Source organism: Prosopis cineraria, unplaced genomic scaffold, assembly GCF_029017545.1.
Source record: "Prosopis cineraria cultivar Desert tree isolate PC_DT_omini unplaced genomic scaffold, ASM2901754v1 PC8, whole genome shotgun sequence".
NCBI classification, from domain to species: Eukaryota; Viridiplantae; Streptophyta; class Magnoliopsida; order Fabales; family Fabaceae; genus Prosopis; species Prosopis cineraria.
In genome coordinates, this window is record NW_026555339.1 from 3,181,846 (window position 1) to 3,199,710 (window position 17,865).

General features: G+C 32.2%; 2 protein-coding genes across 2 annotated transcripts; both read right to left on the reverse strand.

Annotated features, from left to right (window-relative positions):
- Positions 1 to 5,601: 5,601 nt before the first annotated feature.
- On the reverse strand, positions 5,602 to 7,519 carry LOC129317670 (CBL-interacting serine/threonine-protein kinase 11). The gene has a single exon (XM_054962023.1). It carries the CDS (start codon positions 7,220 to 7,222, stop codon positions 5,939 to 5,941), a length of 1,284 nt encoding a protein of 427 aa, XP_054817998.1. The 5' UTR covers positions 7,223 to 7,519; the 3' UTR covers positions 5,602 to 5,938.
- A 5,612-nt stretch (positions 7,520 to 13,131) lies between these two features.
- LOC129318334 (uncharacterized) lies at positions 13,132 to 16,103 on the reverse strand. Its single transcript, XM_054963061.1, has 5 exons — positions 15,728 to 16,103; positions 14,902 to 15,403; positions 14,615 to 14,816; positions 13,557 to 14,063; positions 13,132 to 13,488 (listed from the first exon to the last, which is right to left on the reverse strand). The coding sequence occupies exons 1-5, from the start codon at positions 16,083 to 16,085 to the stop codon at positions 13,132 to 13,134; spliced, it is 1,926 nt and encodes a 641-aa protein (XP_054819036.1). The 5' UTR covers positions 16,086 to 16,103.
- Positions 16,104 to 17,865: the final 1,762 nt, after the last annotated feature.

Consider the following 17,865-nt stretch of genomic DNA (forward strand, 5'->3'; position numbering starts at 1 on the left):
TCACTGCATTCTCCTTTCCCTAATTTTCATTATAAACCTAAACCTTCCATATTAAATTTCAACGATGTAGATTAATTTATACTTTTAAAAATTATTAAATTAAAATTACGAACTAGTGTTGTAAGTTTTCTTATGGAGGGAAACTAACCCCCAATCCACATAAACAAGTTCTAAGGTGTCCATTTGTGTGAGTTTGGTTTAAATAGGATTTAACATTCAAACTCGATTGCAGTAATCATCAATCGCAACTGTAGTGCTATAGATGATCTTCGATTTGTGATTTTATTTTTAATTAACCTCAATCTTCAATTTCTCACCGTGCTTGTATAAAAAGTCCATTTAAATTATGAAACATAATGCTGGGAGATAAAACGTAACGGCAGTTCGACTTTTTTTATCAGTTCACACACACTTGTATATATAATTTTTTTTTAAAAAAAAAAGAATTAAGGTACAAATCGATCAAAAATTCCATGCAAGCGTCATGGTATCTTTAAGTTGATACAATATCATTTTGACACTTTTCAAATTGATACAATATCGCCGGATCGTCAAGGATTCACTGTGTTGATATTAACTGACTATTATTTGCTTGCTGCCTTGCCACATTGTCATCCACGTCATCGGTCTTCTTCTCTCCCGCGCTTCTTGTTCATTCTTCTTCGTTAGTTGCTTCATTTGTTTCTTTTTTGGACGGAGCTTCGAATCTTAAAAAAGGATCTGCAACTCCCAGAAACAAAAATGAAAACCTTTAGACCTGAAGCACTGACTTCTCCCTCTCTTAAAAACCCACTTCAACAAAACCCATCATTTCCCATAATCAAGAAATTGAAGAGGAGATATACGAAGAAGGCAAAGAAGGTAAGGGCAGCAACGCATTTGCGAGGATCACAAACACCCACCAGCTCCAATGAACACCAACGCAAAGAGAGAAAGAATAATGTATCGAGGCAGCAGATTCAAGAAGAACTAGAAAGAAGAAGCAGAAAGTGATGGTTTTTTAGGTTCCATCTTTTTTACTAGCGATGGGCTTATGGGTTCAATCTTTCTGACTAGCGATGGGTTTCTTTTGTTAGAATTTTTTTTTTGAGTTTCTGTGTTTCAGATTCATCTTATAATTAGTACATGTATTGCCACCGCTTTCGAATCGATGGGTGTATATATGGATTTTATTGATTTTAATTGAAATCTGAGTTCTGAGCCCATAATTTTTTATTTTATTTTATTTGTGGAAGAAGGAGGCTGCGGAGAGAGGGATAGGAAGAGTGAGGAAGCCTGAGGAAGAAGGCGATGGGATTTCCGATTTCGGATGGAGTGGAAGGGGCGAAGGAGGGAGGAGAGTAATCGGAGCATATTCAGACGCGGCCCCAACGTGACATGCCAATAAGACATATAACAGTCAACATATTCTATATATTGATGGCACAGCAACATTGTACCAATTTAAAATACACCGGAATAACATTACACCAGGAAAAATTTAAAGGTACTAGTTTTTGTGCCTACGTGGAAACTATAGATCTATACCTTAATCCTTAAAAAAAAAAAAAGTCCTTCTTCATCGTATTTTAATAACTACTTGTTTTTATTTTATCAGTAGATATTTTCGGCATTTTATTTAAAAAAAAAGACGCAATTGACTATATAGATTTTTTTTTATTTATCATTAACATGACAGTTAAAATAAGAAAGTGATCGTTAAATTTTAATATATGGTATGATTTCACTGTTAATATAACAATAAATATAGTTTAGTATTTTTATTAATTCAAAATCATATATTTGATTGAAACTAATTTTATCAATAAAAATAATTTATATGTGAATTAGAAATAAATTTTAAAATTCAAAATATGTATAATTGTGTGTTGAAATCGGGTTGTATTTATGTTTTTCAAAATCTAAATTTTTGTTCCGTCAAATTGTGAATTATGATTCAATGGCGACGAAGTAGATTGCACGTTATGTCGATCAAATGCACTGATGTCTCCCTTTAAAAGAAAAAAGGGCACCATATCATTTTCCTACCATAATGGCCGTCATCATTAATGTTATTTTAATTCAATATTGCATTATTCACTTTGATGGGTCCGAAAGGGCAGAAAAAGCGTTGCCGCACCAAATAATTATCTTCTGAGCTGGGACCTGCAAAATAACTTAATTGAAAATGATTTTTAGTTTGGAAATAACATCTCATTTTGCTGGACATTTTATTACAGATTCTTATTTAATTATTTTAAACTGAAATTAGATATAATTTAAATTAACTTTACAGATAAGACTTGCGAACATGAACTACCAATTATGTTACTTCCATTAAAAAATATAAAATATTTTTAATTAAATCTCACCTTCAATAAAATGATTACCTATTTTTTAACTAACCCTATTTTTTCATATTTATTTCTATTAAACACCTCATAATAAATATAAAGTCATTATTAATAGGAGCATTACATCTCGAAAGATTAAAAATATTTTATATTTTTTAATATTTAATTTTTTTAAAAAATGTTTTATATATTTAAAGGGAGAGAGTAGACCAGAAAAAAAATAAAAAAAAGCCTGGTCCAAATCATTGAATCCTGCGCGCCTTCCAGCTAATATTGCCCACACAATATAATATTGAGTTTATTTTGAATGAGAGTGGTGTGGAAAATTTGTTGTCACAAGCTTTTTGGGGTCATATGCAGATATACTCATACGCTCCCTGTCCTTTGTCATCCAAACACGATTGTTTTGCTGCCCTTGAGAAAATTTTAAAATGAAATCGCCAAAAAACAAATGATGTTTTTAAATATGTCTTTTGATTTTTTAAAATATTTCTTTTTTATCATTTACGTGCGTAATCGTTATCTCTATTGGCTGCACAGATTTATGTATGCAGTCAAGATGGGCAATTTGGAAAATAATAGTAAACATGGAAGACAAGAGAGAATTGAAGTCTTGCATTTAAAATCAGGACAAATTTCTAAACCAGCTCATACAAATGTAGGATCAGATGGAATATATTCTTTCCCATGTGCTTAAATTGTATAACTATTAAAGATTTCTTAAGTTTCCAAATACATCCATGCAATTAGCTGGCTGCATAATTCATAACCTTTTTTTAATAACATGCTCATTTCACTACTGAGGAGGATAGCAGTTGATTGATTCTTTATGAGCACTTGGCCTCATATAATTCAATTTTACTATCTCTTGTTCCAAAGAATCTAAACCCAAACTAAAAATGGTTTGGTTGTGACGAGGATCGCTCATTAGTCCAGCGCATTGTTAGTTGGCCTGCTTTACAATCTGTTTGGCTTTCAGGAAAGTTTATTGATATATTGGTTTCTTCGTAACTGTATTTGTCACTTGCAAAACATGATGAATTATTGAAGCCTACAAAGTCAATGTTAATGGAAAAATGAATTTGAGGGGGGGGAGGGAGCCTATTGGATGGATTTTGCTTTGTCTTGAGGTGTTTAAAACCGATCCAAATAAAAAAACAAATTCAAAACAATCCAAACTCAAAGAAACTAGTCAAAACTGAATAACAATCAAGTCTGCTTCGATTTTTATAATATGAGAATCAATTGATTTGATTCAAGTTCAATTTTGAGTATAAAAAACCGAGCCAACTTTGATTAAAAAAATATTACTTATTTATTTATAAAATATATAACTATTTATCTATAAGAAGCATTTTTTTGAATTTTTTATAATAATAGATAAATATTTTTAAAGGACTTCAATGAAAATGCATAATATTAAATAATTGTAATAATGATGCTATGACAATCACTTAATTATTTACAACTTGAAAGTTTCAGTATTCAATTTATTTACAAGAAGCATTTTATTTTTAATTTTATATAATAAATTTTTTATTATTTATTAAAATGTAGATACATAGATAAACATTTTTAAAGGACTTGAATAAAAATATAATATTAAATAATTAATCTTAAAAACTTATATCAATTTTTATGATTAATTATCGTTATCACATTAAAATTTTATTATATTTTTAGACATTTATTTATGAAAAAAAGTAGCCAAAAAAATTAAATTTAATTTTAATACATAGTATCATTATAAAGATGAAAAAAAAATAAGTGTAGTGAAGTCTGATTTTGACCTTAATCAAATCAAACTAAATCAAATTGAGTTTCACACAAATTAATCAACTTGTAATTATAAATAAATTAAATAATTCAATTTGATTTAATTTTTAATTAAAATTAAATTAAACTGAATTTATGAACATCCTTACTTGACAGTAAGATAAAAAAGGTTCAAGGAATTTGGAAATTTTGGGAAGAATAATCTAATCTACTCACGCTCACACAACGACAAAAATGATGACCGATCACTGTTAGCCTGCAGGCTAACGTAGTCAGTGGAAGGTGACTTGTCTTCTGCAAATTTAGGATTCGTTCATTTTTATTCTGTTTTATTTATTATTTATCCACACATGAAATATGACAAAAACATAGCACTCTAAAGCTGAAAAAATGAGCCCGACCTATATAAACTTAATCCTTACCAACCCAATCCTTAAAAGTTTTGAGCTTTTAAACTTCATTTTTTATTTTTTATTTTTTTAAAAAACTTAATCCTTATTCATAAGGTTTAAAATCAAACTTATAAATTTTATCTTAAAATAAATTAAAAAAATTAAATATTATAAATTAATTAAAATATTTTAAAATTTAAAAAATTAAAAATCCTTATAATATTTTAAAAATCAAACAATACACATTTAGAAGTCTAATAAAAAAAATTTAATTTTGATTAAAAAAATTTATTTTTTATAAATACACAAACATAATAATTATAAAAAATATTAAAAATGTTACACCATAATATTTATTAAATTATATTAAATTAATTTTAAAATAAATTAAAATTAATAATAACATAACACACGTCGGATCAAAAGATCAAATCTTCAAACGAGCAGGTCTTTCTTAACTTTAAATACATATTCTATAAAAAAAATTAATAATAATATAACAAGATTTAAAAGGTTGTCTATTAAGATCACCTTGAGTCTAATTACTTTTAAAAAAATAATTTTCAAAATCTGAATGCTTATTTAAGTAGAGTTTTCAGTGCCGACCACCTAAATGCGACCTTTATTCCTAACTTTTGAGTACCTTAGCTTATCAGCAAGAGGACTCTCAAAACATAGCCTGTGATCATGATTCCAACGACTAACATTTACATTTTCAGTCAGACTTTATTTTTCTACGGTATTGTTTACTGATAAGCCAAATGCAGTACAAATTAACCTACTCAATCATTTCATCTATGGAAAGCTTGCCCATAACTTGGTTTGTTCAATCCCAGAGCTCTCCCCTAAGCACTATTTCCTTGCCATTCTTGAAACAATTTGGGGGGGGGGGGGAGGATTGAAGCCACCAAAAGACTGGAGTCATTTCATTCTTGAAACAGAATGAATGAAGGAAGGAACAATTGAAGCTCCAGTTAAATCCATCACTGCCTCTAACTCCAGAAGTTTCTTGTCACCAACAGATTAAAGGGGACAAATTGCAGAACAACTTTTCTTTTCCATTGTTTCTGAATTCTGAAAACTCAATATGTACAAAGCAATGGTAATAAAACACACTGAAATTCATTCATAGTCTCAGTGGGTTTACGAGGACCATTCCCCAGTCCTCCCCCACATCATAGCAATATTCAATAAACCACACATACTATTTCACAACATATAGCAACAATATACAAAATGGAACCATTCGGATGCCTACAATATATGATCACTCTTAATATTCAATTATTCATTAACCACGATCCATGTTTCACAAATACCCACCAACTGGTATGTCCATGGTTGTACCGCCATCCTAAATTATTATTTTATCTCCACAATGTTTCTACTATAAATTTAAATTGCTCAGAGGAGAGGAAAAGAGAAGTGGCAGAGATTTTAGTCACAGGCAACCTGGGAATCTGTTTCTTGACTGGTGGCAGCACAGAGCTGAGGCTTAAGCCTGTTCTTCCACAAGTTGACACCGTCCCTGCCTCGCCATTGGGCCTCCACTAATACCAGGCTTTCCGTGAACCGGTAAACAACAACTGTAATGCCGAAATTATCTTCCTGCCCCTCCAGTTCCACCCCACATTCCTTCTTCCTCTTCACGACGAGTTTCTCCACCTTGGCGATCTCCTCCACTCTCTCCATAAGCTTGTCCGGTGGCGCTGCCAACACGAAACGGTCGCTTTCCTCCGCTGTGCTGTCCGGATCATCAAACAAACCGGACAGGTTCAACCCGGAGGAGAACGAGATGATATCAAATGCGCTCAGATTAGTCATCTTCTCCGCCTCATCGAACTTCATCCATGAGGAAGACCCGAAGTGTTCCTCATGAAATTTAACCTCCTTGTACCCTTTCCTGAACCACGGGTCCCGGAGGATCTCGTCGATGGTGATTCGGGTCTCCGGGTTGGTGTCCAGGAGCCGCGACAGAAAACGCCGGAGGTCGGGCGACATCCATCGGGGGCACCGATATTCGCCTTTGTAGATCTTCTTGTACATGGCAATGAGGTTCGGGTCGTTGAACGGTAGGTATCCAGCTGTCAGCACGAAGAGGATGACGCCACAGGACCACACATCCACCTTCGCTCCATCGTAGCCTTGCTTGGCCAAAATCTCCGGTGCGACGTAAGCCGGCGTGCCGCAGAGCGTATGAAGGAGACCATCGTGTCGGTTCTGATCTTTTACGGCACTGAGTCCGAAGTCCGAAACCTTCAGATTCCCATTCTCGTCGAGCAAGAGATTCTCGGGCTTCAAGTCACGGTGGAACACGCCGCGGGAATGGCAGTACCCGACGGCGGATATCAACTGTTGGAAATACTTCCGGCTCAGATCCTCGCTGAAGCGTCCCTTGGAAATCTTGGCAAACAATTCGCCACCCTTGACGAACTCCATGACGAAGTAGATCTTCGTCTTGGTGGCTAAGACCTCGTGGAGCCTCACGATGTTGGGGTGATGGAGGCGACTCATAATGGTAATTTCACGCTTGATGTTAGACATGAGGCCGGTGCCGCATATCTTCTTTTTGTTGATGACCTTAATGGCGACGCTCTGGCCGTTCTGGACATTACGGGCAAAATAGACCTTCGCGAAGGCCCCACAGCCCAAAATCCTCCCGAGTTCATATTTGCCAAACAAAGCGTTCTTGTTCTCCGGCAAGCGTTCGATCTCTGGCATGAGTTATTACCACCAGAGATCGAACCCCCAAAAATTGTCCGATCAAAACCCCCCAATAACGAGTAAACTTTGCCGAAAGTAGAGATAAATATAGCAGAGTGTCAGCGGGATTTCAAGATATGTAGTGGAAAATTCAGAGAGAGAGAGAGAGAGAGAGAGAGAGTCGAAGAAGAAGGTTCAGGACTCTACCGTCGCTGGGACGAAAAAAATTTCAAGAGCAGAAAGTCGAAGAAGTTTCGAGTCGTCGCAAGTTATGAATACCAGGAAGGCTAAGAAGATGAAACTATGAAACGTGAGCTTTCCAATCTCTTTCCTTAACGCGGTTGAAGCCTCGCTAAATCCGTGTTGTGATTTTTTTAGAAAAACAATAAAAATATTATCATCCATACACGTGGTGATTAACTATGGAGGTGAACGTAGTATTCTGACGCAATAAGATATTGCCACGTCGGTGCCGCCAAAAGGGAAAAGCCAAAAAGAAGTAAAGAACACGCTCTTCTGTTTTAGCCGTTCAAATCCCAGGCAACGTGGGAGGCGAAGAGCTGTCTTTTGCTGTGAAAAGTAAAGAAGAGAGTATCGTCTTTTTATTACGATGGAGATTAATTGACTTTAATTTTGTCCCATATGCAGCATGATTATCTTGATTTATTTTACCAACAATGATTGTCTTAATTTAAATTCACCTGCCGGGAAAGGTCATTTGCGCATCCGCAATGCGTAAAAGGTTTAAATTTAAAAGAAGCACACATTTTGAATTTTAAAATGTGCGCATGTACACAACTATACGAGTAAGAATAAAAAATGACTGAAGTTGTGACATGATAATAAAAAAAAACTTATTAAAATATAAAATTTTAATTCAATTTAAGAAAATATGATAAAAGGATCAAAATAATCTTTGTTTAGACATTTAAAAAATAGCAGTCATATATTATGTGTAATCTTAAGAAATTAATAATTAAAATTAAAAAATTAACAATTAAAGTTACTTTATAAACTACTTGTTCCATCAATTTATTTAAACTTAAAAAGCAACCTCAATTATTAATTTTTTAAATTTATTTGTTAATTTTTCAGCATCACATATAAATTATTTTACTTGACTTTATAATTTTTTATTTATTTAATCAATTTATCTGAACTTGTGAAATAATATCAATTGTTAATATTGCACCTTTATTTATTAATTTTTTAACATTATTTATAAATTATTTTACTTAACTTGTTAATGCTTGAAAAATGAGAGGACTTGTTCATTCAGTTTATTTAAATTTATGAAGTAATTTTAATTGTTAATTTTTTAACTTTAATTATTAACTTTTCAATATTACATATAAACTTGACTGTTATTTTTTTTTAATGTTTAAATAGAAGCTTGTCTTTTCATCATTTAAATTAATTTCATTTGAATTTTTTTTGACTGAACTGAAATTTCGGTGTTCCTCTGCTGAAATTCTTCCCAAAAAAGAGGCAGCTATGCTGATTTGCACTTGCAACTAGGAGTATTCTCCGATTACTTCAGTTACTGTTCTGTACAATTTTTTTTTAAACGTAAAATTAGCAAAATTGTATGATTTATTCATTCAGGAACATGAGATGGAGAAAGGAGCCATGTGTCAAAGGAAAAGTCAGACCATGAGAGTGAAATGAAGGTAATTTTTTAAATAGATTGAGTCTATCATATCTTTTATAATCTAATCCAATTAAAATATTTTGAGTTATTTAAATAAAATTTCATGTGACATCATTTCAATTGTTTTTATTTTTTTAATAAAATGTGTATTTATTTTTTACATTCTCTTTTTATCTCAACCATTATTAATATTAAAATTAATTTATATTTAATGTCATTTGAATGTCATATTTTTATTGAATAAATTATGAATAACGTGACACATTGATCTGTGTAAAAATTTATGGTAAAATTATATAAAATCAAAATAATTTTTCAATTTAGTTCCCAATAATTTTATAATTATTATCATGACAATGATAGGTAAATCATATAATTAATATCTCTTTTTTTCAAAATAAGAAAAAATTATTTAATTTCTAAAAAATATCAACACCCATTGTATTTGATAACAAATTAAGTCTTTAGAAAACACCACCCACACACACACATATAGAGTTAATAATTTGGGCAAAACTTGATGAGCTAACTTGAACCCGCTTAAAAAAAAAATTTAAGGCTAGACTTACAAAAAATATAATTTTTTTATATTCAGGCCTATTCAAGGTTTGAAATTTCGATAGAATTCAGGCTTGACTTAAATACCCAAATAAAAAAATTTATTTTTATAAAGTATAATAAATATTAATTAATTTTTAAAATTTTAGGTCATTCTATACTAAAATATCATATATTTGAGTTCTATCCATCGTTTAAGTATCAACAAAATTATATTTTTTATAAAATAAAATAATTAATTTCAAATTAAAAAAATTAATTACAAATGATTTTAAAAATAAAATTTAAGTATTCAAGTCGGGTTTAGCTATTTGAGTTTTTTTAAAAATTGGGCCAGACTTAAATAAACTCGACCTATCTGAATCCTCGGCTCTACAAACATATACAAAGACGAGAGAAGATATTCATTAGTTCAAAAGAATGAGAAAATCATTCATAGGTCCACAAGAAATATAAACATACAAAAGTATATCATCACATAAAAAAAAATCAATTGACAGCTAAACAGCACTGTTTATCAACGATTAAGCAATAATTCACAACTCTAATAAAAGGACGTGATATTTGAGAATAATTGTGATTTAATGAAATTTTTTTATTTGAATTATCTGAGTTATTGCTTAGGATTTTGGAGTAATTTCTTAAAAAAGAATTGTGTGATTCATTTCTATGGAATATTCCATCATGCTTGAATTATCTTGAATCGTGTTGTTATAAAGCAGGTAATTAATTTACATCCAATTAACGTCTAATTTTGCTACGTTTTAACGAGAGGATTTCCTTGCCCTCTCCCTCTAGTCTTTTGCCATGTTTATTTTGACTCCGGTAATTATTTAATACTTTTATTAAAAATGTAAAAATAATTTTTCTTGTCGTCTTTAACTGTAGCATGCGCAAAGAGGGAGGATTCAGTCATTCATACATTCTCGCCATAGATAAAGTCATCAACTAGGGCGGTAATTCAAAATAATTCAAGGTCGAGTTACTAATTTAGGATGGCAAATCGGAGCCCTTTTAAGCCACTAAATAAAAGAATTGACTCTTTTAAATTTTTTTATTTTTAAAAAATTTTAATATTAAAAAAATTAAATATTTTACTAATTCCAAAACATTAGCCTCATTTTCATGAGGATGAAGAAAGAATATATAAAAAACTTGACATTTTTTCTACTAATGAGTCTCCACAAGAAAAAGAATGAATTTATATTGATATTGATGATGATAAAAATTATCAAGATTTGATTGATAATGCTAATAAGATTTAATTGTTATCGGTGCTGATTTTATAATGTTATTTTTTTTATTAGACTAAGATTTTTTGTTGTGTGTATTGATTTAAATTTGCTTTTTTAGACTTAATATTATATGTAATAACTTTTTTAAAATTTTAACTATATAATTTTGGATTTTTAAATGAAAAATGAAAAAAAAATATAAAGCAAAAACTCTGAGGATTAAGGCCAAACTGATCAAAATGAAACCAAAAGGGATAATTGAACATAATAGAAATAATAGAAATAGTTTGTTTAGATGGGCCGATTTTTTAAGATCAAGTTGGTCCTAGATAATTCTGATCACAAAAGGGAATCAATATTTAATGTCTCAATTTTCAAGCTGTTTCCAGTTTGTCTTGCAACGAAAAACTCAACCGCAAGAGCATGTATGTAATGCCAGAAAACATCTATCATCACATTTTATTACGCTATAACGCCCGACATTCCTTTGTTCCCAACATTTTTCTCATATATAAATGCCTTCTTCTTTAAAAATATAAGATATTCTTTTAGATAAAATTCTAAAAAATTAACAAAATATTTTACAACTTTCAAGGTGCACTTAATGAAATTCTATAAAAACGTTCATAATCAAGAGTGTAATTGATAAAGAGAAATAAATATGAAAAAGTGACTAATTCATTAAAAATATGATTCAATTAAAATTATTTTATAATATTAAATGTAACAGTGAGTGTACATTTCCACTCATGTCCTGGCATGATATGAAATCAAACAAAGGTGCTTGGCAATCAATCTTAGCTTATAAACCCTAACTCACTATGGCATGAAACTGAAAGCATGGATGATCCAACATATATGAAGCAAAATTATATGCATCAATAGTACAAATTGACTGGCAAGAATAAAGGAGCCACAACTAAATAATGCAACGAATAAATGCATTTAGTGATTTACATTCATCACTGTCGGCCAGATTAATTTAAATTAATATATAAACCTATACGGTCGTAGAGATGATGGCAGCATCGCCCCCATTACATAAAGATGATGAAAATGAAAGCCGCTAATTTGGAAAAAAAAAAAAATACTTGTAGTGCTTAATTATACCGATAGGACACGTCATAATAGACCGGATTATCATTCAATTCTTCAATGTTTTGTTAGAATATGAAAGAATATGCTCAAAAACCAAATTTGTGAAATAGCACTCGACACCACCTAAACGTCCCATCGAGTCCCCTTCCATCCAGTGGCGGAGACCCGGTCCCCTCATTTTTCAATTTTTTGTTAACAAGACATAATGATGGTATATTTTCGATCCTTTAAGTTAACATGCTTCAAATATAAAGAGACACTACATGAAATTATAATTTAAATCTATATATAATATTTTATAAATGTATAGTTATCATTTCCAATGAGATGATACTATATATATGCTTTACAAGAATTAATATCATTTAATTTAACTTTCATTTTATATTTAATAAAAAAATTATGAGATTACTAAAACAAAATCCCAACATATATTGAATGCTAGGCGCTTCATATTTATCATAAAATTACTTATTCAACAGCTAAGAGATTGTGGCTATGGTGTTTTTTTTGGTAAAAAAATTTACTTCTCTTTTGTGATAACGAAGTTATTAAAATTTATGACATGAATAGTTTGTACTTCTGTATAATTTGGTCTCATAAACATAAAGATTTTATAATGATAATGCATCATTAATGTGTTGATATATTTATTATTGTCATTGATTATCAATTAAAATAATTAAATAATAAATTCAATGAATAAGTAAGGTGGCTTATTAGATTGAACACAACTCTATATCATAAGGATGCATTTAAATTATTTAATGTTAAAAAAAGATGAATGTTTTATCAATTTAATGATAATTTAGATTAAGAATAAAATTGTTAAAAAATTTATAATGAACACGATAATTGATGATTGTCATGCCATAAAAATCAAACATAAAATTTTAAAAAATGAAAGTATATATTTATTTTTATTATTTATTTGTAAAATTGAATATGAATATTTATATCATAATATTTATATTACGTTAATGATATATATATATATATATATAAACTTTTTTCAATCATCACACACACACACACACATATATATTTTGTCATCTCAATCCCTAATCAAAATTTCTGGCCCGGTTTCTTCTTCCATCCATGCATGCTTGTCTCTTTGGCCAATATTTAAACTCAATTATTGATTACGCTTATATTCTGAGGGCATGTTTGGTTTTAGCGTTTGGCTTTTTGAAAGTTTAATTATTGTTTTCTTTATTGTTTACGTGTGTTTTTCCATTACAAATAATAATATTCAAAGCATGATCAGATATAATGCCTAATATCAGTGAAAGTTATTAATGAGATAGTTAAAAAATTTAACTACTACTTGTTTTTCCTGATGCCCATTGTCATTGAGCACGAACTACAGAATATGTATTCAAGAATTAAGCTCTGAAATGAAGGACACTGGGGTCTATGTTCCCCGGTAGAATACTCGGAGCCGGGAACTTTGGGAGCCGATTAGCCATGCACATAGCTGCTTCTATGTATGATGCATTCCTTCTCGCTTTCCCTTCTTTCTCCAACAAATGAATCAAAAAGTTGCCATCGTCTTCTTTCCCAAGTTCCTGTGTTTTCAGTTTCCAGTTTCCATTTCTCAAATTGAAGCTGTACAAGGGAAGGAATCGCTGGCCATAGTCTGCTATAAACTCCACGGCTGTTAGTATGAACTCAAAATCCTCTTCGCTCATGTAATAAGGAAAACTGATTCTGGTCCATCCAGGTTTCACTCCAACATACCCCTGTTCATGGCATTCAAATTTGCATCATGAAGTTCCAAATTTTTAGCTGAAAGAGTGATGCCTTTTACCTCTTCAACTGCGGATCTAATAGCAAGAGATTGACTTTTGTTGATGTTGAGCAATTCGTGGCCGTAGGGTCCAGCACAAGCACACCCACCTCGAGCTTGGATGCCAAACAAGTCATTCAGAAGAGTTGCAACAAAAGGACCTGTAAGAGGCTTACCTCTTTTGTTCACACTCTCTGCCCACAGATTAAGTTGCCCTTCCTTTTCCTTCTTGATATCATCATCTCTCCCTTCATTTTTACCACCTAGCGATGAAGAATTGGTGGTCGTATAGATCAGAAATGACAAAATGGCTTGCCTCTTGGCGCTCAAGTTTCCCAGAACTCGAATATTAGGATTTGGAAGAAGCCTCTCTAGTGCCCTGTTTATGTACGATTGTTCACGTGTTTCAATCGCTTCGTAGCCGATGTATTCTTTGAACCAAAACGCCAATGAGGCTCTCACCGTCTGGATTATTTGAGGAGTGCCTCCATTTTCCCTTTCCTCTATACTCTCCAAATATAATGTATCCTGACGAGAATTCAAGAGGCAAAAATAAAAGGATAAAGAGAATAATTTTGCTTAGACTACAAGAACTATAATATATGAGGCCCTACTTTTTTGTGCAATCAACGCACATATACTTCTTGCATAGTTACAGTCATACATTAATAACGTCATTTCATAATTACAACAGAATTTGAACTTATTACCTTATAAATTATGGTTAAATCTTTATCAACTGAATCAGTCATCTGTGAGTTTACAAAGCTTGAGAAATATATCCGGGTTGGAGAAACACTAACGAGTTGTAACCAGTTGTCCTCAGGACTGGGTTAATGATCCCAAGTGGTTGCGCCAGTTAAAAAAAGTCTATACCACGTTGGGAGTAAACAACAACATGTAATTTTTTTACAAAGTAATAAGACTTCTCATAATTTTTTGCTGAGTAATAACACGGTATCAAAGCTAACGTAAAATGATAGGCAAAAGATAACTCGAGTTTCGGATCTCCTGGGGTTGATTCTCTCATATGCATAAATCATGCACCTACTTCTATATAAATTTTTTTGCGATTTTACCTTTTCGTTGAAGCCATTGACATAGCTCACAGTTCCACCTCCGCAAGTCGACGGCGGTGAAGATCCCAACCTATAAAGGGCCTTGCTCATCAAGAGCACACCAGGAGAACCAGGACCTCCCAGAAACTTATGTGGACTCACGAACACAGCATCATATCCATCACTCTCTCCGGATCTCATTTCAATTTTCGCGTATGGACCACTATATATGAAGCCAAAATCTATCACTTCACTTTTTTCAACTTTTCAACGTACACACAAACAGAAAAACCCAGAATTTCAAATACCTTGCCGCGAAATCGAAGCATGCGAAGCCATTGTACTGGTGAAGAAGCCGAGCAATTGCTCGCGTGTCCGAGTAGATTCCAGTGACGTTGCTACAAGATGAGAAAGATCCCAATATTGGTCGGCTGGTATTTTTATACTCTTCAAGTTTAAGCTTTAGAGAGTGCAAATCTAGCAAGCCCTCGTCGTCTAGGCCAATCTCTATTACTTCGGCCAAGCATTGTCGCCATGAGAGGAGGTTGGAATGGTGCTCGTGAGGTCCAACGAAGACGATCCATCTTTCTCGTGGGCTCAACATTTTCAGAACTCTGTCCCTTAGGATCGAAGGTACAGCAATGGCCATTACTTCTTGGAGCCTTTTAATGGCAGCCGTAGCACCCGAGCCACAAAATATGAGTGCATCGTCTGGTCCACCGCTTAAGCATTTCTTGATGTAATCGGTTGCTTCGTGCACCATTTTTGTCGTCTGACTTCCGACATAGCTATCGCATGTGTGAGTATTGCCTATGTACGGAAGCAAAACGTGCTTACAGATCTTTTGAGAGGCAATACAACTAATATAAATTCAACAACAACAAAAACTACGATATCCTCCTGAAACCATGCAGACTCCATGCAGCTCCAACGCGGTTACTAATTTCACAAATAGGGAAGGTTTGCTGTAACTCAGAAAATGAATTTTTTTTGAAAAAGGTAATAACATATGCAGACTCTTCATGTACTAAGAAAAATGAAACTCAAACAAGGCAATCAATATTGAAAAATGGTTAACAATTAACGCAAACAGTGCACAATTAAAAAAGTGATGTCATAAATCTGCATACGTACCATAAAAGGGAAGGAGATGATGGAGGATGAAGTGTTCACTGTGGTGAAGGCTACGACCTGAAGCAGTATGATCAGCATAGAGAAGTCGTCGTCTTCCAGAAGGAGAATCAAACTCTGCGTCGTCACCAATGATCTGAGATCGAAGCCATGCCAGTTTTGCGTCGACAGAATCATAAAGAGGCACACCCATCTCTAACAACTTCTTAAATAACTCGGGGTGATTGCAAAAATCATCAGATGCTTTGGATGAAATGATAACCTGACTAGCAGTACTTTCGTCCTTGTTCTCACTTTCAGCTATGCATGGCCCTCTTCTCAGTATGTGATTCTCTGCCCAAAAATTCCGCTCTTGTTCCATCACCCAAATGGGTATCAAGAATTCTGAATTCCTTATGAAATGAAATGAGGAGAACGAAGAAGGTTTTCACTTTTAAGATGGCGAGGTATATATTTTTCAAAGAAATTTATAGTGTAGTTCGGTAGGATTTATGTATATTCTTTAAAATACTTTGAATATATTCAATTTATGGGCAGTAATTAATTCCTGTGTGTGTGTATAAACCTATATTTAATTTTCTGTAGGAGTAGATGAGAAATGGCAGCACCCGTTACATTTGCTGAAAATGAAAGCCACCAGTTTCGAAATAAAAAACCAATTGCAGTGCTGAAATATAATTATCAATTTAATATGATAATTGCCATTTGCTAGCACTTTAAATTAATAATAATCGTAGTTAATAATTTAATAGTGTGGCATGATAATTTCTTCAACGTATATATCTGAGAGAATATATTCAAAAACCAAATTTGTGAATAGAACTCTAAACATCTGAACATTCCACTGCGTCCCTTTCCATGCATGCATGTCTCTTACGCAAATTTGAAATCAATTATTATTTCCCCCACTTTTTTTTGCTTGAATATATATATATATATATATATATATATCATCCACATCCTAAAAGAGGTAGGATTACACTCATAGTTTAAAATGTCGGTAATAGGCCGGGCAATATAGGACGAATTGAATTTTTTTGGCCCGGCCTTCGTTACAAGGCCTATAAATAGGTTCCACAATCCACACTTTTTTATTTGTTTAAAAGTGTAATTAATCTAATATACAGTTTGGCAAATTGTGTTGTTTTTATATATTAATTAAAAATTAAAATAAATGAAACAATTTCAATCAAATAATTTTTAATAATTTCAACGACGTGTTTATAGGAAAATATAGAGCCTAAATTAATTGGACCGATTAATTTAAATTTAAAACGATAAGGCGCCTAGATTTAAATTTAATTCCTTAATGATGAATTGGCCTGGCAAGCTATGCATGTGGCGATGAAGCTGGTGAAAATGACGCTGGGGACCAAAATGAACACGATTATTAATTAGTTATTTAAGTTTGACGATAAGGTCTGCTTAGGAACGCTTGCCATTAGTGTCAATTAAAATTAAAAAAAAAAGGCAGAAAAAATCCACTTGTTTTTATGAGAAAGTCAAATTATATGTTGCGGGTGGGTGTATCTCGATACGTGGGTTGTGCAGCTAGGAATGAGTTGGAGCAGAAAGTGTGATCAATATCAACAAAACATATGAATTGAAGTAAAATAAATTTATAGCAAATTAAGTCAAGACATTAATTTGCGGAGGCTTAATTCTGAACCCCTCTCCACTCCAACTCATCTCATGCTATAGCACTGAGTGGTCATAAACCAGGTCTGATAGATACTATAAATTTGGGGGAATAATGAGTCCCTGAAGATATAATTAATAACAGTTCAAGCATCTTCTATAAAATTATCTCAAAAATAAGTTACAAACATTGATTTAAATAATTACAGATTCAAGAATTACCAGTATAAACAAGACATTTAAGTTATAAATGCAACCCTCAATTTACAAATGAGATTTCTATTTGCAAATCACAACAATCAATATTTATATATAATTTATTTTTAAAAAAGTAATCACAAATTTAACGGTTATTGACTTGATCCTTAATTTCAATACTGTTGTGTCATTAACTCTCCCTATAAAATTAAAAATACAACAATCCAATTTTAATTTAAAAGATTCAAACATTGCTTACTAGAGCATCAACACACACGTGAGAGCACCACGCACACATGTGTGTG